Genomic DNA, 24,001 nt, shown 5'->3' on the forward strand with positions numbered 1-24,001 from the left:
CCATCATGCCCTCGTGACCTCATGCTCTCGTGCCCTCATGCCATCTGCTCTCGTGCCCTCGTGCCCTCTGCCCTCGTGCTCACGTGCTCTCTGGCCCTCTGCCCTCTGCCCTCGTACCCTCATGCCCTCGTGCCCTTATGCCCTCTGCTCTCGTGCCCCGTACCCTCATGCCCTCGTGCCCTCATGCCCTCTGTCCTCGTACCCTCATGCCCTCTGCCCTCGTGCTCTCTGGCCCTCTGCCCTCATGCCCTCATTCTCTCGTGCCCTCTGGCCCTCTACCCTCTGTCCTCATGCCCTCGTGCCCTCTGCCCACATGCCCTCATGCCCTGGTGCCTTCATGCCCTCGTGCCCTCTGCCCTCATGCCCTCTGCCCTCATGCACTCTGCCCTCGTGGCCTCTAGCCCTCTGCCCTCAAGCCCTTATGCCCTCTGACCTCGTACCCTCTGCCCTCGTGCCCTCATGCATTCGTGCCCACTGCCCTAGTGACCTCATACCCTCGTGCCCTCATGCCCTCTGCCCTCATGTCCTCATGCCTCGTGCCATCGTTCCCTCATACTCTCATGCCCTGGTGCCCTCATGCCCTCATGCCCTCTGCCCTCGTGCCCTTGTGCCCTCTGCCCTCGTGCCCTCATGCCCTCTGCCCTCATGCCCTCTGCCCTCATGCCCTCTGCCCTCGTGGCCTCTAGCCCTCTGCCCTCATGCCCTAGTGACCTCTGCCCTCGTGTCCTCATGCCCTCGTGCCCTCATACCCTCGTGCCCTCATGCCCTCCTGCCATCTTTCCCTCATGCCCTCATGCCCTCTGCCCTCGTGCCCTCATGCCCTCTGCCTTCATGCCCTATGCCCTCATGCCCTCGTGCCCTTATGCCCTCGTGCCCTCTGCCCTTGTGCCCTCATGCCCTCGTGCCCTCGTGCCATCGTGCCCTCTGCCCTCATGCCCTCATGCCCTCTGCCTCGTGCCCTCATACCCTCGTGCCCTCATGCCCTCTGCTCTCATGCCCTCTGCCCTCGTGCCCTCATGCCCTCTGCCCTCGTGCCCTCTGGCCCTCTACCCTCATGAACTCGTGCCCTCAAGCCCTCATGCTCTCATGCCCTTATGCCCTCTGCACTCGTGCCCTCTGGGCCTCTTCCTTCATGCCCTAATGCCCTCTCCCCTCTACTCTCCTCTCCTCTCCCCACTTCTCTTCTCATCTACATCTCCAGCTCCTCCTCTCCTCTTCCTCTTCCTTTTCCTTTTCTTTTCTTCCTGTTTTCTTGTTTTTTCCCTTCTTTCTCCATTCGCTTGCTTTCTACGTGATTCTCAATCTCTCCTATTGTAACTTAGTTCCTTGTCATTGTCACAAGTTTCATATTCAATCTCTGCATTGCCTTCAGCGTCATCATCAGCATCATCATCTGAACTTTCATCTATGATCTGCAGAGTAGTGTCGATCACCATGTAAATTTTCATCCAGTGTCACTTTCTTAGATAAAACATACTTAAGGGATTAAATAAACTGCACTAACACAACATTTTCTATTAATACTATTGATACGTAAATCTGACGTACACTTCCAAATAATTATATCTAATAATAAGAGGGCCAAGCGTGTAAGTTGCAACCTGCTGTCACGACTACTATAGTCAGCAACTGAAAGACGGAGGCATAGCTAGAAGAAGGAGGTGCTCTCTTGGCGGGAAAAGTAGTGAGGATCAATTGTTTACGTCAAAATTGCATACCACAGAAGTTTTAAACAATGGCATTACTTCCTTGTGAGCAGGAAGAAAACAACTGTTTGATCACAGTATAGAGATATGTTCTCTATACTGTGGTTTGATTTCCACATATCCTACAAGTTTAATACAAGTAGTGTTAAGTTCATAACAATAACCTTAGTATCTCGTTATCATTATATTACTTCTCTTCAAATAATTATCTACAGTCAGATGGAAAGAAGTTTATGAGATTATACGTTCTCGTGCATAAAATCGAAACTTCACGTTGATGTCGATGTTATAGGCATTCCTAATTTGTAGTCTCAACAAATGTTGACGCAACATCCGTCGATCGAACACGCTGTTACGTAAGTTTTAGTTTTCAGTAATATATATATATATATATATATATATATATATATAGGTAAAGGTAAAGGTATTCCCGTAACATGCCATGAAGGCACTTGGGGGGCATGGAGGGAGAGCTCCATGCTTTCCATGACCTCGGCACTAGAATGAGGTGGTGTGGTCGGCACCACGCTCTGACCGCCTTTTACCCCCGGGAAGGCCCGGTACTCAATTTTATAGGAGGCTGAGTGAACCTCGGGGCCGTTCTGAAAGTTTGGCAACGAGAAAAAATCCTGTCACCACCTGGGATCGAACACCGGACCTTCCAGTCCGTAGTCAGCTGCTCTACCAACTGAGCTACCCGGCCGCCAATATATATATATATATATATATATATATATATATATATATAGCCGTTACTCAGTATATTATAGAAATGAGGATCTAATATAAAATTTTCTTTCTCTGCGTCTACTTAAGGCCCCAAAAGGTTTCACTTTCATATCATCAGTATACCATTATGTGTTGCATTAACCATAATAATATTTCATTTTTAATGGTAATAATATCACCAAACATTGTAGTTCTTAATATCGAATACATAGCTGTACTCGGAAAACTGCAGACCAGAGGATCAGACCTGGAAATTATTTTTATACGTTATCAAAAAATTACACAAATGAAGATCGACATATTGGCATTATAATGTGAAAGGATCTGACCCATCTGAACTCTAAGTATATCAGCAATCCTGTAGGTCATGGCCTTCGTGTAATAGTCTATTGTTTATTGTAGTGTGTGTTTTGTTTTATTCTGAAATGCAATTAATTAGTTCTCAAAACTGACGAAAAATGGATTTTGGAAAATAGGAAAATGGTATAGGAAAATTGACATTTCACTGAAAACTACTGTTTTTCTGAAAAACTTTGGGTTCAAAGCTTCAAAATGAGGGGTCATTTATTAAAATCCGTTCAGCCGTTTTCCCGTAATTTTCATTACCAGTTCAAATTATATTTTAGTTTTCAGTAATATATATATATATATATATATATATATATATATATATATAATATTTAAAGGCAGCTGAAATGCAATAAAATACCATTTACTAGGGATAGACGAAACTAACAAAAAAAAACAGTAGCCACCACATTTCGTCCAGGCATGCAATGAGGAAACCATTCGAGCTAAGATAAAGATACATTTACTGAAATATATTAAATAATATTAAATATATATGCAATGCGAACACACGCTCTCAGAGACGCTCTGAAACTATGTAGGACAATATCTTGAGATGCGTAACAAATATAATGTTACTAATTTAAATAGCACATTCGAATTTTTTCCTTCAACCGCTTTTGTATTATGTATTAGTCGAAATCTTAAAAAATTTTAAACTCAAACAATTCAGGCGCCACATACAATTTCTAGTCGCCGTAACTACCTGGTGGCCGGTATTTGTCTACCCCTGAGTTTTACAATAAATAAAACGCTTCTAGACACTTTAGATCTAATTAAAGTTTCGAATTAACAAAATTAAAAAATATAAATTTGAACACAAACTTAAAATGAAACAAATTATGACTGCGTGCTTTACGAATCTCTATAAATTATAATCATTGACTGTAAACATTTTCAATGTTTCAAATGAACAATTTTTCCTTCTTTCTGATAAAATACATTTTCTTCTTTCCTAATGACGTGCTTGTTACCAAATTCTTCTATTGGAGCACTCATTTCCAACCGCCTATCTTTGTTTTGCTTCCATATGTTCACTGAGCAGCAGACCTGAACTAAGTAGCGTTGGATGACGTCAGCTATACTACATACATACCTACACTGTCGCGCGTTGCTTGGAGACTTTAGGTAACCAGACACAGGACTCTACTTACAATAAATGCTAGCGACATCTCGGCACATAGGCTAGATACAGTATATCTGGAAATGGGACATCGATATAGTATCAATAACCTTTATTTGCATGTGTACGTATGCCATAAAAGGTTCGTCCCAATATTTCAAAACATCAGATTCGGAACTTCGAACACAACATTAGTTTAGGTAAATTTGAGATATTATAAAATATTATGGATAACAGAGAGGGTTTGGAATTGAACGGGTTACATCAGCTGCTTATCTATGCGGATGACGTGAATATGTTAGGAGAAAATTCACAAACTATTAGGGAAAACACGGGAATTTTACTTGGAGCAAAAAAAGAGATAGGTTTGGAAGTAAATCTCGAAAAGGCAAAGTCTATGATTATGTCTCGTGACCAGAATATTGTACGAAATGGAAATATAAAAATTGTAAATTTATCCTTTGAAAAGGTGAAAAAGTTCAAGTATCTTGGAGCAACAGTAACAAATATAAATGATACTCGGGAGAATATTAAACGCAGAATAAATATGGGAAATGCCTGTTATTCGGTTGAGAAACTTTAATCATCCAATCTGCTCTAAAAATGTTGAAAGTTAGAATTTATAAAACAGTTATATTACCGGTTGTTGTGTATGGTTGTGAAACTTGTACTCACTTCGAGAGAGGAACAGAGGTTAAAGGTGTTTGAGAATAAGGTTCTTAGGAAAATATTTGGAATATGAGAGATGAAGTTACAGGAGAATGGAGAAAGTTACACAAAGCAGAACTGCACGCATTGTATTTTAATCATATGACATAATTAGGAACATTAAATCCAGGCATTTGAGATGGACAAGAGCATGTAGCACGTATGGGCGAATCCAGAGATGCATGATGTAGAGTGTTAGTTGGGAAGCCGGGTGAAAAAAAATCTTTGGGACGTAGATGGGAAGATAATATTAAAATGGATTTGAGGGACATGGGCTATGATTTAGGGACTGGATTAATCTTGCTGAGGATAGGGACCGATGGCGGTCTTATGTGAGGCAGCCAATGAACCTCCAGGTTCCTTATAGATAAGCTATAAGTAAGTAAGCAAGCACATATGAACACTTTAAATCCTAAGGCTCGTATCTGACCTGCAATAAGAAATGCGACCGGTTTTACCTGGTGGTATTGTTGTTGTTGTTTATCTTCCTCTCTGTCGCGGCGCCGGCAGAGGTGAAGTTGACTAGCTCAGTCACACGTCGGTGGATGCTGGAAGATCTTGTCCCCCGGTAGAGGAGATCTCTGCTCAGGGACCTTATGGTTTTGTGGGCGTAGGATCTAATGTGGTATTCGTCGTTCTCACGAAAAGAAACCAAGGAGTAGAGTTACACTAAGTGTATTTATTCGGCTCACTTCCCTTGCTTGAGTCCAAGCGACGGAATACTGGCTGTTGTCTTCCGTATGATTTCGGCTTCTCGTCTAACGCCAGTTTAAAATCGCTGCTGTCACTTTTTGAGTAAAACACAAAGCTAAAAAGTGCGAAATCTACACTTTATCACTTCGATCGGCTGGAAAACAGAATGATAAGATATACACGATCGGAACAAGTGCCGGAAATATTATTAATACTCACGCGATCGACTCACAGGCCGTAAATTATATAAGTGAGTAGCACGCCACTGGCCGGCAGTCTTCTAACCAAACACACGATCGGCTCACTAGCCGGTGATATTCTGAGAAAATACACGCTCGGCTCACAGGCCGGTAATCGTCTGCGAAAATACACACTCGGCTCACAGGCCGGCAATCGTCTGGTCGTCACGCTCTCGGCTCACGTCCTTTTAAATGCTCACTAAGGTGACGCGCTCACCAGACGCTACTATTGTTTGCCAGATACAAACAACGCTACCAACGCGTTCCTAGACAGGAAAAACCCCTTTATGCTATACTAAAGTTCAGTAACCTACCTCGCGTCTACTGGTTTTAAATGCGTTAGGCGCCTGTCAGACTGAGTGAATAAAGAACCTATTACACGGTTCGCTGATCCCTGTGGCGTAGGTTAAACAAACATCTCAAAGAAATATAGAAATATCTAAACTGAAACTATACTATAACTTATATAGGAGAAAAAATATCTCACTATCGCCGGACCACCCGACTACAGCTTCAAATGCCCCTTTCTCAACAATGGAAATTCCCCTAAAGAATTTTCATTGTTGGGAAATCTCGCCTTCGACAATGCCATTCTACCGTTATTCCTATCGCGATCAGCCAGGATACACGCCATCTTGCTCAGCTATACAAATTCTAAAATAAACATGACATATATGTTTTTAAACAATCTCTCTGTGCACACAGTCATTATTCAAGCATACTTGTTAATCATCCCTCACACTATTTACATACATTATCTACAAAATTCATAAGATTCTTATTTACAGTGTCACACATTATTCAATCACGCATCCGCCTTGCGTACGCAGTTATACTGCGCCGCACTGTACATTGGTATCCTGCCTTTTCACAATAGAGTCTAGCTCCCCATTCCAACTTACGTATCTATATTTACATTGTCTTGCCTGAATGGTCTTGGCAGCTGTTTATAGTATTTACCTAGAACCTTGTTGTTGTCTAGGTCCTTCACTTCGCAGGTATGGTCTCCAAACTGAAGGATCTCTACCCGGACTTGCTGATCTGTCACACTCGTCGCTACGCGTGGCTGGCATCCTATTGTCTACCTGTTGCGCTGCTACCATTAATGCATTTCTACGGTCCCTTTCTTGTTCTTGTCTCCGCCAGTCTCTCCTATCATTCCAGCCCCTACCAAAATTAGGCTGCCAGGATCCTTGCCTATATCTCCTATTTCTAAACCAGTGGGGTGGGTTGCTGTCCCTAGGGTGCATATCTGCCTCTCTATCCGGATACCATCTTATGTGATTGATTCTGCGGACTGGTCCGCCCCCATTATTTCTCATCCTATTTACATTACCTCCGTTACCGCGGTCAACACCAGGATTATTGCGGTTGTACATATTTCTGACAGGTTGAATATCCCTCCTATTTCGGTTTGGGCTGACAATACCACTTTGACCCCGACTATTATTATTATTATTATTATTATTATTATTATTATTATTATTATTATTATTATTATTATTATTATTATTATACCCATAGCCTGGTTGTCTGTCAGCTGCCCAATTATTTACATTCATGTTCCCTCGAGGTGGTGAGAGGGCGCCATGTGCCCCTCTCTCCGCCTTCGAGTGGCTGGAATAACCCTGTATACTCTTCTCTGCACAATTAGTTGCGTCATAACTTCCGCCTCCATTGTGTGTCATATCAGAACTGTCTAGCGCGGTCAGGAGGTCAATTGTCTCCCCAAAATCTCGTGGTCCCGCGATAATTAAATTATACCTAATATTTTCCGGGTAATGGGATATGATAGTTTGTATCAACTCAGAATCTGGCATTGGTGGATTTAGACTCTTTCCCTTTTTGACAAGCTCCATAAAGTAATCAATCATCGATATGCCTTTCTTAGCATCAAACCTACTATCATTGATTTCTTTTCTGATTTTCTGCTGTTGCCTCTGCCCCCAATACCGGTCAGAGAACTTTGTTTTGAATTCTCCATAACTAACTTGTGCGTCTAAAGCTACGAGAACCCAATTAAGTGGCCGTCCTCTCAGACTTTTTCTCACGACGGTCATTTTTAGTTCCTCTGGTACCCCTTTCACGTGAAAATACGTTTCCAATTCGCGGATATAACAGTGAGGGTTTGAGAATTCCACCTCATCAAATACGGGATAACCGATTTCATTAATGATATGCGTGGGATACTGTGGGCGACCTAAAGATGACCTCTCGTTTACAATATTTAAATTACATTGTTCCTGATTTCGTGGGTCTTGGTTCTCTCCTACCACATGATTACTTATGTTACTACCTCCTACTATATTTCCTAATCCCATACTATTGCTCCCGCTAGGCGTTCCGCTCACGCTCGGTTCGCTAATTGAATTATCGACAGTGACTCCATGGATCCTATCTTGCATCGAATTCCATCTTGATTCTAAACTCTCTAAGCGTTCTCTCTCTTCCTTTCCCTGGTCTCTCACTACTCGCCTAATCGCCTCCATCTCTCGATCCACCCCTTGTAACCTCTCATCTACCGTTCCTTCTATGGCCGATCTCGTCTTTTCGTTCTCAGCAATTGTGCTGTTCCTCACCTTCTCCTCTAGTTCCCTCATGTTCTCTGCCATCTTATCTACTACGACGCCTAGTTGACTTTCTATTTCCGTATTATTGTCTGCTATCTTTCCCTCCAAGTTTTCTATTCGACTCTCTATCAGCTGGTTTACCTGTTCCCTAATCTCTCTGGAATTTTCTCCCATCCTACTCTCCATTTCTGATAGTTTGCTGTCCATCTGCCTCATCAGTTGTTCAGTCTTTTGGCCTAGCCTCTCATCTATTTGCTTTATTTGTTCTGAAATTTGCTTCGCTTGCTCAGTACTTTGACCTAATCTTTCATCCATCTGTCTCAAACTCTGTTTCAATTGCTCTGAATTATCCTGTTTCATTTGTTCAAAATTTTGCTTAAACTGTTCTGAACTATCTTGTTTCATTTGTTCAAAATTTTGCTTAAATTGTTCTGACATTTGCTTCGCGTGCTCAGTACTTTGACCTAACCTCTCATCCATTTTTTTCATTTGTTCTGTACTCTGACCTAATCTTTCATCCATTTTTTTCATTTGTTCTGAATTATCCTGTTTCATTTTGTCGAAATTCTGCTTCATTTGTTCTGTACTCTGTTTCAATTGCTCTGTAATATGTTTCATTAAAATTCCTAGCTGTCCTAGCATCGTCCCTTCTTCTCCCTTTTCCTTCTCGCTACATTGCTGGGTTTCTTCGCTATTTCCTATGATCTCGTCGTCCCCCATACTGCTCTCCAATTCTAATCTTCCCTCCATTTCGCTGTCTCCTACGTTCTCCATCCCTCTATTCTCTCTACTTATTATTTTCCTCTCACTCTCCGTCCCTTCGGTCTCAATTCTCCTATTCCTTAATAACATCTGGATATGCCATAACCTATATACAGATCACACAATAACAATCCCCTCCAAAATATTATACACACACAGACATAAATATACGTACAACCCTACACAGAATTATGCGTTAATAAATGTTATCCTCCCTACACACAAAGAAAGTTCATACATGTATAACCCTCCAAAATATTACCATCAACGTTGTCTTCCTCCTCGATGTAGCGTCGACCCTACTCGTCCCGCGTAGCCGTGATGATTTCGCCACCCTCGGTGTCGCCGCTCTCGTTGTCTCGGCGGGGATGCTGCGTCAGCCTCTCTGCTGTCGTCTAGTACTGACGATAATCACGTTGCTGCGGCTACTGTTGTTCTCGTCCCGACGCCTCGGTGGTATTGTTGATTCTCGTAGCCACGCGTTGTTGTTTTTATTCTCGTAGCCACGCGTTGTTGTTTTTATTCTCGTAGCCACGCGATGTTGTTTTTATTCTCGTAGCCCCACGTTGGGCGCCATTTGCGACCGGTTTTACCTGGTGGTGGCCTCTTCTTGTTCTGCCGCGTCGCCGGCAGAGGTGAAGTTGACTAGCTCAGTCACACGTCGGTGGATGCTGGAAGATCTTGTCCCCCGGTAGAGGAGATCCCTGCTCAGGGACCTTATGGTTTTGTGGGCGTAGGATCTAATGTGGTATTCGTCGTTCTCACGAAAAGAAACCAAGGAGTAGAGTTACACTAAGTGTATTTATTCGGCTCACTTCCCTTGCTTGAGTCCAAGCGACGGAATACTGGCTGTTGTCTTCCGTATGATTTCGGCTTCTCGTCTAACGCCAGTTTAAAATCGCTGCTGTCACTTTTTGAGTAAAACACAAAGCTAAAAAGTGCGAAATCTACACTTTATCACTTCGATCGGCTGGAAAACAGAATGATAAGATATACACGATCGGAACAAGTGCCGGAAATATTATTACTACTCACGCGATCGACTCACAGGCCGTAAATTATATAAGTGAGTAGCACGCCACTGGCCGGCAGTCTTCTAACCAAACACACGATCGGCTCACTAGCCGGTGATATTCTGAGAAAATACACGCTCGGCTCACAGGCCGGTAATCGTCTGCGAAAATACACACTCGGCTCACAGGCCGGCAATCGTCTGGTCGTCACGCTCTCGGCTCACGTCCTTTTAAATGCTCACTAAGGTGACGCGCTCACCAGACGCTACTATTGTTTGCCAGATACAAACAACGCTACCAACGCGTTCCTAGACAGGAAAAACCCCTTTATGCTATACTAAAGTTCAGTAACCTACCTCGCGTCTACTGGTTTTAAATGCGTTAGGCGCCTGTCAGACTGAGTGAATAAAGAACCTATTACACGGTTCGCTGATCCCTGTGGCGTAGGTTAAACAAACATCTCAAAGAAATATAGAAATATCTAAACTGAAACTATACTATAACTTATATAGGAGAAAAAATATCTCACTATCGCCGGACCACCCGACTACAGCTTCAGAAATCATACGTTTGTGAGTCCGCTTACCTTGGAGAAGATTTCCCTGAGGAAATTAAAGACAGAGATAACAACTGCTATCAACTTTGAACCAAACATTCATCCCGTCGCTATGACAACAATACATCGAACACTGCATTATCGGTGTGGACAAATCACTGAACTATTCATTCAGAGAAATTGACTCGGACACTCACTCACTCACTCACTCACTCACTAACTCACTCAGTCACTAACTCACTCACTCACTAAATGACTCACTCACTAACTCACTCACTCACTAACTCACTCACAACTCACTCACTCACTCCCTAACTCACTCACCCACCCACTCACTCACTAACTCGCCCACCCACCCACTCACTCACCCACCCACCCACTCACTCACTCACTCACTCACTCACTCGCATTCACCTCTTTCACGGCATAATCTCTTTCGGTTAAATTCAAATGACAAATTTATCCTGTGAATCTTGACTATAAAACACAATTTGTGTGTGCGGCAAAGTGCATAATACGCAGGGGTCTGGAATTCCAGATATGCAAGTCAATAAGCTGAAATCTGGATCCAATTAACTAATGGGAACATACACAAAAGAAAATTAAACCCCTTTTTCCTCTAAGCTAATGGAAATTGGCCTAGCAGGGACGAGCTAACCAAACAGTACGTTTCACCTCACACTGCTCTGTGTGATTATATGATTAAAATAAATATCGCCGTTTGTTCAAAGTTTTAAATCCTTTGCCACGACTGTGTTTTATCTCTGCCAAGTACAGAAAAATAAAATTATTTTTAGTTGAATTGCACTCGGTAATATTTTTAAGTAAATGTTTTGTTCTTTTTTTGTACCTAATTATGTTTTTGTAGTTTAGTCTTTGTTCCTTCAATGATCTAATAAAAGTTGCAGTGGACTTTGCACATTCCGTTTCGGTATGTATTTTATGCAGAAACATAGTAACTCTGTGATTTAAACATCCTCAAATGACGCAAGTGTTAGCCATAGAGAGATCGGATGCGTTGATTTGGTGACTGCAAATGAAATATTTACCAATATGTCCATTTTATACATGTGAACTTTTACAATATCCAAGACATCTTCCTATGCGCAATATATTATAATTATGTCTTAAAACGAGGATGCTAATTAACGGGGGGATGGGGGATTTTACCCCCTGTTGGAAAGTTATCTCTCGCTCATAAATTCATATTAACAACCCTGCCAGAGATAACTTCTATCCCCCCTCACAAAATATAATTGTTTTAATATGAGTATACTTTATAAAGTAAAAATAAAGTAGCAAAGAAAATAATATTGATGTATTTTCATCACCGGCAAGCTGACAACAATCAATAACTTAGGAATTACACATCTTATCTTAAGCCTGCTCTTGGGTATAACTATTATTATAATCAAGATGCAAGACAAGCAACTCAGTGCGACCAAGCGTTGAGCCGTATCGAATGAGGATAATAATAATTTTATGTATGGTATTCTCTATCTAGGATTCTATCCCCCCTCTCATCAGAAATCTTAATTCACACCCTGCTTAAAACTCAAGGATAAATAGTCCAATAGTGACAGGCCTAATAAAATATAAGGAGATACAATACAATAAAAAATATAGCCTACTTCTTGATTACACAACTTTTAACACTATATAACTTCGAAATGAAAAGTTTATATTGCTTTCACGTGTTAAATACTAGGTACGGCACCTTGTTGACTAGTTTCAGCAGTATTTAACACGTGACAGCAATATGAACTTTATATTTCTAAACAATGAAAAGTTCAGAAATACATTAATTTAAATGATTTAATTTAATTGCTATTCTTGAGTTTCTCATATTTTCTCATTCCCAGTCTTCTTTATCTCATTGTAGTCCTGACTCTTTGAAATCACGTTATCGTTATCCTCCACCTCTTCCTTCTTTTCGATAACGTCCAATAATTTTGTGGAATCTTGCATCAGCTATTCTTTGCTAGTGATCATACCATTCTAATAGCCTTTGTCTTACAAAATCCAAAATAATATGCTTTCATTCTTTGCCTGAGTCCTCACCTGTGGAGTAACGATTAGCGCGTCTGACCGCAAAACCAGGTAGCCCGGGTTGAATTCCGGTCGGGCGTACTAGAATTGGTTCCCAAACCTGTAAACCGGTTCCCACTCCGTCCCAGAGCTATAAACGAGTTGGTTCCAAGTTGATTTCATCTGTGTACTGCAATTGGTTATCGGGCTAGACTAAGCCAGGAAACAATCCCCTTTACATTTTATACAGACTTAGGACTGTCAACTACGGTCTACGATAGTAGGTAGGTTAAAAAATGTTTTGTGGTTGGCGGACACGCTGCGTCGAATAACTTCAGTGACATTAAAATTTATTAAATAAATTATTTTTCAAGTATGTTTGCTGACACGTTACAGGTATTCAGAGTCTACCCTGAACCTGATTACATTCATTACACCATCGTAGCAGTGGTTATTGGCCTGTGCCGAATTTCATCAAAAGCAGTTAATACTTGAATGGTCGATTCCTCTCCGGTGTCAATTCGAGTGATGCATTACTTCACATGTCCGAAAAGAGAAAGAAAAGATTAAGGGCGTGAAGTCGGGTGATCACGCTGGCCACGCAACAGGTCCGGCTCTCCCTATCCATGCTCCTCGTAGATGTTGTTCAGATGTGTTCGTACAAACAGTTGAAGTGCGTTGGGCTGTTATGTTGAATTACATGTCCCCTTACATCGTGAAGGGTACATCCTCCAAGAGCAGCGGTAACGTGTTCCGAAGAACGCTCCATTGAAACGGGGCAGCAAAATGACGGGACACTTGTAACCTGCCCGCAAGAGTATTTGAAGAAATAAATTAATAATTAATTTCATAATTAACTGTAAATATCACTAAAACTTGTCTCTTTTTCGACGTCGCGTAGCTCCGACACGAGGTATCGGAGAACATGAGTTGCTTTATGAAAAATGATCGTCACTGTGAGATCTATCGATCCAAAGAGTTTGTTGCAGAGGTCCTGTATCACCCTGTATAACTAGGCCTATATTAGAAGATTTCGTCGTATTTTCAGCTTAAGGTGAGACCATAGGTCACATTTTGAAAGCAAAATAAAAATTTGATGTCTTTTCCGAAATAATTATTTGGAATTTTCTGTATAATTTTGTATATAATTTATTGAAAACTCATAATTTCATCGTAACTGTCTTCAATTACGTAATATGTTTATGTGTCAAACTACTTTTTTATCATCCCGCACTATTACATTAAATTATAAATATTGCTGAAACTCTTTCATGCAAAAGGTTGTGGTTTGGCGTATTTTGTAGATGATTTTTTTTTCATAAGTCGGCGTTACAGTTCATGGCAGTAATGGCTGACGTTGTTATGAATTTTCAAAACAAGTTTAGTATTATATTTTTTAAAATGAAAGTTTTTCTAATGTTTACTTTGTCGCTAATTTTCTGAGAAATTAAAAATTGACAACATATGTGCCGTTTTCTCAACAACTAAGATAGCTAGAAGTATGAAATGTTTACAGCTTATCTACAGTAGCCTATTACAATAATTTCAGATCTCTAGTTTCAGCCCATTTAGTTAAAACTTTGCTTGTACATAAATATTGATGCAATTTATTTTCTCTGAAATTGTTGTCGGTTACAAAGAAAATTGAAGAATGTGATTCAAAAACTCGCTCAGTCCATTTGGCCATTTTTATAATTCATACATATATATGATTATGTTTGAGCCCTTTGTCATTATTGTGGCATTCAGAGCTAAATTGAATCAAGTCACAAATTTTCATAAATTGAGTATAATTCATTTTGATTATCTAAAGTTGGATCTTTTCCCAGCAGTAATGGATCAAGTCTTAATTTCAAGAATTCGCCGGTAGGTGACACCAGTCACTTTTGGCTCAGATTATTTGTTCACGATGTTCTGAGCCATAGTGGATCAAGTCACCAAAGCGTTGCATCAATTAACATCGCACTTGTTTATATTTTATAAATAAAGAATTTGAGAATCGAGCAATAAAATTATTGCTAGTGAAATTAGATAATCTACTAGAGCAAGTTAACTTTTAAGTCCTATTATCTCAAAACTACGTCCCATGGACTTGATCCACTTTAGCTCTGAACGCCACAAAGCATGTTTTCTTCCACAAACAACGGAAAACCTTGTCTAAAGGCTGCGTTATTCTGTATGTCACTTGGAATATCGCTCAGTCCACAGGATGATGGATACAAAAACTAGCCCAGTCGTTTCATAAAATGTACTTAACGCGTATTGGGGTGACACTCGTCACACTCTTCAATTGTAACTAAATTTCTAAACAAAAAGCTCAGCACTTTCAAGATAATAAAGAATAAGTAGCAGAGTTTTCATGTGTACGAGTATGTACTGTATGTATGTATGTATGTATGTATGTATGTATGTATGTATGTATGTATGTATGTATGTATGTATGTATGTATGTATGTATGTATGTATGTATGTATGTACAGTATGTATGTATATATGTATGTACAGTATGTATGTATGTATGCATGTATGTATGTATGTATGTATGTATGTATGTACAGTATGTATGTATGTATGTATACGAGTATATGTATGTACAGTATGTATGTATGTATGTATGTATGTATGTATGTATGTATGTATGTATGTATGTATGTATGTATGTATGTATTCGCACTGCAAATGGGTATATACCCGGTGTCAGTGGGAACTAATTACACTCAATAATAACAATAATAAACACAATTAATAAAAAATACAATTAATAATAAATTAGTAATACTACTAATAATTAATAATAATAACAATAACAATAATAATAAAATTAATAATAATAATAATAACAATAATAATAATAATAATAATAATAATAATAACAATAACAGGAAGAATCCTAAATTAAATGAAGCACGATCACTTAAAATAACATTTAAATTAAATCTAATTTGTATCTTAACCCTAAGTGGACTAAAACCCACGAGTATGATACAGTATGTTCATACCTGCACAAGTACCTTTCAGCACTACACTCATTTCGCTGTCAACTCACTCACTGCAACTATGACACATTTCACTGATTCTATCCTGATTTCACTGACACTTCAAAAACATTTCACTGTTCAAATACTTTGCACTGCCACTATAAACTATAAAGCTTCACTGACAGAAACACACTTCACTGACACAACACACTTCACGTCCACATCTGTGGAGTACCGGTTAGCGCGTCTGGACGTGAAACCAGATGGCCCGGGTTCGATTCCCGATCGGGGCAAGTTACCTGGTTGAGGTTTTTTCCGGGGTTTTCCCTCAACCCAATACGGGCAAATGCTAGGTAACTTTCGGTGCTGAACCCCGGACCCATTTCACCGGCATTATCACCTTCATCTCATTCAGATGCTAAATAACCTAAGATGTTGATAAAGCGTCGTAAAATAATCTACTAAAAAACACACACTTCACACTTCACTGATACAACACTTCAATAACAAAATTTCAATTATACCCTTTCATAGAGATATCTATAAAACGTTTTGAGATAAAGGTACTTAAATATGATTAATTTAACACTGATAATATAGCGCCTCTGATCTCACCTTTAAAAACGCTTTCGAAAGAAAATTAAATTCATGTGTGTCCCCTATGGTATGTATAAATGACTTCGAAGTCCAATGCTTCAAGAAGAAAGGGAAGAAGAAAATTAAATAATTTTATCGAAGTGTATAATGCGCCAGTCTTTCAGTCTGCACCTAAACGTGTACTCATTATCCAGTACATCCCTCTCAGCGGTTCGTCAAGCTCAGCATCTTCTAAAGAAAAAGAAGAGCAACAGAAACTCAAATATAATTAATAGATCTGAACTTAACGCATGATTTCCTTAATGACTCAATTCGTATCCTAGCAACCACATTAAAGTCCGATTCAAGTTGTTCTTCCGTGCTATAAGAAATTCAATACCGCAGCTTAGATTCTGAATTATTAATAACGCATGATGCCAGTTTCAAAAGCTCGTTGAACCGCGTAACACGCACTTTCAGTCAGTCAAACTGTAATTAACTGTGCGTTAAACAGTGTAGCCGCATTATTTACATGCGGAAGTCATTAGTTAAAGTGTCCATTATTGTTAATTAACTTGCGAAGCATTATCAGATTGCACTCTGCGTGCATGTGTGCTCCCCGATTAACGGCATCCCAGCCGTGCTTCATTCAGTTCGCGGTTTCTCACAGGGTGGACACTGTTGATTCGGGGATTATTTCGTTCTACACTTCAATTTCCTCTTTCCCCATCGTTGTACCATTGTTCCATTATTGTCTCATCTCGCCTGAGATCCGTTTTCTCTTATTTCTTTGTTTTTCGTTTCAATAATCCTTTCATCATTGTTCCATTACAATGAAACCTCTGATTTGAAACTAATGATAAATAATAGGGTTGTACAATAGATTTTTTCTGAGTACATCTGAATTCCTTTCCTTTATCGTTGAACCATTATTCAAGTATCGCAAAACATCTCATTTAAGACTCATGATTAGGGATCGTACTTTGTCCCAGGAGACTACAAGGTTAGGTATTACTGAATTTTTACGTGCAAGCGAAGTACTTCTGTCTGCTCACGAGAATCTTGTTTTGTCAAGTTGGGCAGAACAAAACATAAACCACTTTAACAATTACACCAATGTTTATTATTTATATTATATAAACTATGACCTACACTAGAATACGCTATTTTTACTATTTCCATTCATTTAATTTAGTGTTCTGACCAAGGGTACGTCTTTCACTGCAAACCCAGCTTTCTCCAATTTTTCCTATTTTCTGCCTTCCTTTTCCAGATATCTTAAGGGGTTAGGTACAGCTTACAGCAGTAAAATTTTTGGAAATATTCAACATTTTCTTCCTCCAATATTGTATCTTGTACAATAATGAAAATTGGTATGGTAAAACACTGTCCTTCTGCTATATAAAAAAAAATATTTTCATGATTTAAAAAAAAATTATTTGCATATTTTTTCAAAATTCAAAATGTGCAGTTAACTGTGCAGTGATGAAGCCTCATAACTCATAAACTTGTTAACTTTTCATGTTCTCTCTCTTTTCTTTTATTGCAGAAACTCATGTTTACAATATCATGCTCTTTCAACTACATTCCTTAATAACTATTTTTTTTTTATTTTGTGATAGAATAAAATACTGATATTTGACAATTTTTAAAATGAATTTATTTTTTATCAATCTATCAAAGATAGAGAAATGAACTTGCATTATATTGTAGATATGATATGCATTAATACATACAAGAATTTTCATCATAGGATGTTGGATAGTTTTTGAGTTATGTGGGAAACGCTTCATCACTGCATAGTGAACTGAATTTAAAAAAAAAAAATTAAAGAATTTTTTTAATCGTAAAAATATTTCTTTCATATAGCAGAAGGACAGTGTTTTACATATACTAATTTTCATTATTGTACAAGATACAGTAATGGAGGAACAAATGTTGAATATTTCCAAAATTTTACTGCTGTAAACTGTACCTAACCGCTTAATGTCGTCTATGATCTGATATCTTATCCTACCCCAAACTCTTCTCCCGTTCACTATTCCTTCCAGTGCATCCTTCAGTAGGCAATTTCTTCTCAGCCAGTGATCCAACCAATTCCTTTTCCTCTTCCTGATCAGTTTCAGCATCATTCTTTCTTCACCCACTCTTTCCAATACAGCTTCGTTTCGTATCCCGTCTGTCTATTTCACAAGCTCCATCCTTCTCCATATCCACATTTCAAATACTTCTAGTCGCTTCTCTTCACTTCGTCGTAATGTCCATGTTTCTGCCACATACAATGCCACACTCCTTACAAAGCACTTCACTAGTCTCTTCCTTAGCTCTTTTTCCAGAGATCTGTCTATGTATGAGTATATTTACTATCTTGCTAATAAAAACTCTTATACAGACGTTTAACTGTCTTACACTTACACAATGAATAGCTCGTTTATAAGGCGTGTGTAAATTTCTTACTAATAATCACTACATACGTCGTGTATAGCAGTACAACTGTTACACACCTACGTCATAGTTTCGTCATTACTGCACTACACAAGTCGTCTATCTTGTTTATTGGTTAGAGTTTCGGTTGATATCAACCCTTCCTCTTCAATTTTGTAGAATATTATAATTTTTGGTATCCGCATGGTATCTAAATTCCGTCGACACGAATGCGTCCAACGAAATATAAATTTGTTTCAGCTATGGTACTCTACACTACAAAAGGTAATAGGATAACAGAAGTTCTCTATTGCATCCTATAGTTAGCACTAGTGTATAGCGATAAGAATCGATAGAAGCGATAGCCTAGTCAATTACCACGCTATATTTTGGTCAGAGAGAACAGCTACAGAAAAATTATTCCAATTATTCTGTGCTATTTGGTTTGTTCTTCTGTGGTTACAAGGCAACCATCATCATCATAAAATGACAATCTATATGAACATCTGTTAGAGGGACGGCCATTTTTTCTCTATATAACGCTTAAGCAAGGGATTTCGTGCATTTAACTACTGCAAAGCAATTCCCATGTATAGTTACAAGTTGTTTATGCATGGTTTATTAGTAACATTTTCTGTCCCAACTATGCATGTCTCGTATAAAAACTATACACGGTTTATTACTAAGACCGTTAGTATATTTATCTGGAAATGAGTAGTAGGTATGTTTATTTCGCGTTCGACAGCTAATATGTATAATATCATCTGCAACGAATCAGCCGTTTGAATTAAGGACTTCATTAAATTAGTGAGGTGTGAGTATTAGCAATCTGCACCGTGCAATCCAATTGTCATTTGTTTCCTGGGGTGCAGCTGCATGTGTGTCACGTGTGTAATTGTTGCAGCCGGCGACGCAATTATCAATGTGAGAGCTTGATGCTTCATTGTTTTTCCGTCACGTGCTGCAAGAACATAACAATCTGCAGCGAGGGCACGTAGCGCCAGGCTTTTGTTTTCAGCACGACAGAAAATTGAAATCCGAAGGGAGAACGTGACTCTGTTTTTCTGAGAGATCGATTTTCCATCTCTTACCCTCATAGAGGGCGCTTCGAAAACCCTTTTCTCTCCCTCTCTTCCCAAGACTTTCTCGTTAAGCTATTGTTAGAGTTGTTCAGAAGACCACCTCCAGGAAGAGGTTCCCCATACTCGGGACGACTGGAGAATCATTCGTATGATAGGCTTGCCCTGCAGAATGCGAAGTACTCATACGTTTCATCGATCCCAGTATCTGCAGTGTTTGAATTAATTCAATTCTTGTGTTCATGTCTTCATTTCAACGTATGAAAAGCCTCGCCTTTTCAGCTTCTAAATCAACAGTTAGTTCAAATTTTAGTCTGTCGACTACAGCATCGGTTTTCCAAGTTAGAAACTCGATGCAGAAGCAAGTTGTCATATATAGGGTGGGCCAAAGAAACGAGAGATTTTTAAATAGTAAAATAGAACTTTAGAAATTTTATTAAATTAACTTTCTCGTGCAGGCTAGTGAATGTCTCTATTTCTCGATATGACATGATTCCCAAACAAATTTCGCATTTCCGTCATAGAGATGACTCTATGTTACAGGTCTCACATTATTTTTACTCTGCCATTTACAGTGTTTTATTTAAATGTCAATACATTCTAAATGATATATTATAGACTCTAGAATTAACCAGACCAAATCACGACACATATCAGCTTACTTTCTTCCATTTTGTATTTCTTGTATCACTTTCATTTTTCTCACGCTAAACACTTTCCTGTCTGTAGCCATATTTCTCTTTACAGGTCTTCTGTACTGCTGTAAATGAACTATACAGATATTATTCAGGTCAATGTCAGTGCTGACTATAAAGGGCAGGGATGTATGTGGGGATGTTGACTGGAATCACAGATACTAGGCCTACTCAAGCACAAGTGTGTGCTGAAATCTTAATTAAACTAATCTCATTGTTTGAAATTCATATTGAAATGAAGAATGGCACGTTATTTGCAAGGTAGTGCACCTATGTGGGCCTATATCGTACGAAGCAAGGTAGAAAAGTATGTGCCTTCTGAGAAATTACAGTTGCTTTTGTAACATCTTTCATGCTGTTGTTTGCGGCATCCCTAGTTCACGGCTGGGACGTCACATATATTTCAGAGGTCTGCGTACGAAAGCCGCTTTGACATTGTCATCTTTTCCGTCTGACACATTCGGATGTCCTGCACTTTTGCTTTTACAGAGGCAACCTGTCGCTCCGAACTGATGATACATATGATCGACGAATATTGTTGTTGGATAGGTTTCTACTGGGTGTTCAGTTCAAAGTGTGTCATGGCTCGCTGTATGCCGTCATGTGGCTAGTCGATGAGCCTAGAGAATTCAATCTTCCTACACTTCCGCAGAGGTGTATTACCTATGTGTCAGAGAAGTTGCATAGCAAGTACGGCGTTCATTCTGAAGAGTACTTACTGATATGTACAGTAACGCCGGTAGTGGCGGGAATGTGAACTGTTTGGAAACATGTACTGAGGTGGGTTTTTTTTCTTACTGTCGGAATATGGGGAGAGGGTTAAGACGATTTCTTACGTATTTGTTGACATTAACTTCGACGGTCAACATGGACACGGAGCATTTGATTTGTATTGTGGAATGTTGCCGTACGCAACCGATGATAACAAATATCCTGCGTACGACTTGCCCGCGCAAAACACAGTTCGAAAGAGGTTATGGTAATACACAGACAGTACAGACCGCCATCTGTTGCTACGACGTTCAAGTTATACCGTACACGTTCTCAAGTTCAGATTGAACGCCTTGATTAATAGGCAACTTCTCTGACATAAAAGCTGAAACTCGCTTCAAATCGCTGACTCACAACAGTGACGTCATGACACACTTTGAAATGAACACCCAGTAGATTGCCATCGGATTATCCGTTCTACAGAACCTACCGAACCTCAATTCGCAAGTTGCAATACACAATACACTTTAATATGCTCGGGAGTCGCTATATTGTACAGTAGAGCTCTCACGCAGAAAACAAGGAAAAATAATTTTTCGCGCGGGAAATTTTAACTTTTGCAACTGCTCTTTCGTTACATGTAAAATATATATATACAGAGTGGACCGCTCGAATGTACATAATTTCAATTTTATGTGGGGGAGGTGTTGGTTGAACGAAGAAAGCAATCGCTTGCAGGGAGGGGATCTGAACTCTATTCTACCTTCTACCACGAGCATCTTACCCCTTAGTTGCCTCGAACTGATGCTGCCCGCAATTCACTTGAACATAGACTCCGCCCCTATATACGTAAAGTTATTTTATAGATTCCTTCGACGGACCATAGTTCTTCTACTTATACTGCGGTCTCTGATCAAGAGCGATATTGAATAGTAGGCTTTATTAGCCACTTGGATTCGGTTCTGAATTTGTTCTGTCTTCGTTTCTATCCGTGAAAGAGAGATACGTAGCCTAAGCCCTTAAATTAATCCATTATATTCATCGCTAAATAACCAGTAAAAGTACAAAATTAATAAATAAGTAAGTTTTCCCAGTAGACATATTATCTTCTGGCCTCAAATGCCGGTACCATTTTGTCGATTTTCACGATCTCTACAGACAAAAAGTGACATTTCCGGACGTGAATATATTTTAAAAAATCACTCACCTTGACCTTATCTATTACATCACGACGTTTGTAAAACATCTGCACTCTGCATGCACACAAATACACGAAATCTATTATATTTTCATACTTGAGCATTTATTTCTATCAGCAACCTTTGGAGTGTAAGTAATTGTATAACCTTTGAACGCAATTTAAATAACTGAAAAATGCATGCTTCAGGACTGGTTTTTGTCACACAGATGACTGATCACAAACATACATGCAGTCATATTTTTCTAACTTTGAATTGGAGCGGGACAGTCAATTATTTTTCAATAAATAATCATGAACTTCAGTGCATGACCTGTCATTCAAACTGCATTCAAGCAATAAAATTGCCTTCGGTGAGGAAAATTTTAATGGTTTCGTTCATCACACAACTACATATCATTGTGATAAATATACTTTCTACACAAGCATCAGTACTCTACTGATTTTAATAGTTCTTAAATACAAGTAAAAAATGAAAAGTTTCTGCTGTAGGCCTTCACTTTGCATGTACAACAATGCAACTAATAGATTAAAATCATTAAAAAAAACTTTTAGTAGGCTACCAACATAAGGATGTCACTCATTGCCTTTTAGATTAAATTACTTCTTAATAACCTACCCAAGTGCATTGGATTTATTATAGAAAAACCACAACGCGGCGACCCTGCTCTCGGCCTAGCCACTCTCAGATTCTACTTATGTAGAGAGTATGCTATCGGGAATATGATGTGTAGTATCGTTAATTCGGAACACTACAAACAATTAATATAAAATATTACTTAATCTAAGTAATTAAAACATCATTTACTCCCTTAAATTAAGAAAGGAGATGCTAAACTGTCTTCTTGTTCCAATTATTTGTCTCGCCTGTTTAAGTGACGCATCTTTCGCTGAAGTTCCTGTTGAGAAATTGAAGTGAACTTCCGATGAAATTTTTAGTTTTTCAAGGGTAAATCGGTTATTTTTGTATATTTTGTCTTTTAAAGCTCTCTCGAGATAAAAGTCACAGGCGGTTACGTCGAAGGCCAAACATTCCTGCAGATTATTCTACCCTCTAATATCCCATGAAATGTATCCACAGAATAGCCGCTTGTAGTTCTGTCATAGGATCCTGTTGGCGATAACGTGCTTTTGTATTTTTTCTTGAATTTTTTTCTCTCGAGAATTCTAAAAGACAAAGTGAGTAGGTAAAGAAGCAGAATTTTATTGACAGATTTTTAATCATGGATGAAACCTGAGTTCCCTTCTCGACCCGAAGGGCAAACTGGTAAATTTAGATGGAAGAATAAGGTTTGCCCACCTCCAAGTAAATTCAAAGCATAACCGTCTGCAGAAAAAATTATAGCCTCAGCTGTTTTTATGCCAAAGAAATGATCATGGTCTATTATTTATAAAAAGGGAACTACAGTCACAGGAACTTGTTGTAAAAATGCATTCATACATTCAGTGTTCTGCCCAAGAGCAGGTCTTTCACTGCAAACCCAGCTTTCTCCAATCTTTCCTATTTTCTGTCTTCATCTTTGTCTCCTTATATGATCCATATATCTTAATGTCGTCTATCATCTGATATCTTCTTCTACCCCGAACTCTTCTCTCGTTTACCATTCCTTCCTGTGCATCCTTCAGTAGGCAGTTTCTTCTCAACCAGTAACCCAACCAATTCCCTTTCCCCTTCTTTATCAGTTTCAGCATCATTCTTTGTTTACCCACTCTTTCCAACACAGGCCTACTTAGTAAAATCCATTCTCCTCACCTCCACGCTGAGGCACCTGGGATCTTTTAAGATGCGAAAGAGAGAGTGGTGTGCGGAAAGCAACGGGAAGTTAACGCATTTATTTTTCCCAAGAAAAAACTGCAAATATGGT

At 39.3% G+C, this 24,001-nt stretch overlaps 2 protein-coding genes across 2 annotated transcripts in view; one reads left to right on the forward strand and one right to left on the reverse strand.

Annotated features, from left to right (window-relative positions):
• LOC138706317 (agrin-like) overlaps window positions 1–24,001 on the forward strand; it is a 239,609-nt gene that overhangs the window by 109,355 nt on the left and 106,253 nt on the right. The window lies entirely within an intron of this gene.
• Window positions 5,468–9,410, reverse strand: LOC138706318 (putative uncharacterized protein DDB_G0267840). Its single transcript, XM_069835452.1, has 2 exons — window positions 8,623–9,410; window positions 5,468–8,415 (listed from the first exon to the last, which is right to left on the reverse strand). Exons 1-2 carry the CDS (start codon window positions 8,966–8,968, stop codon window positions 6,503–6,505), a joined length of 2,259 nt encoding a protein of 752 aa, XP_069691553.1. The 5' UTR covers window positions 8,969–9,410; the 3' UTR covers window positions 5,468–6,502.

The sequence above is a fragment of the Periplaneta americana genome, chromosome 9 (assembly GCF_040183065.1).
Source record: "Periplaneta americana isolate PAMFEO1 chromosome 9, P.americana_PAMFEO1_priV1, whole genome shotgun sequence".
Taxonomy (NCBI): Eukaryota; Metazoa; Arthropoda; class Insecta; order Blattodea; family Blattidae; genus Periplaneta; species Periplaneta americana.

Coding starts and splice junctions, on each gene's coding strand:
- LOC138706318 (XM_069835452.1), bottom strand. CDS start 8,968: ATGTTATTAAGGAATAGGAGAATTGAGACCGAAGGGACGGAGAGTGAG. Junction 8,416..8,622: donor AAAAATGGATGAAAGATTAG/GTCAGAGTACAG, acceptor ATGAAAGATTAG/GTCAAAGTACTGAGCAAGCG.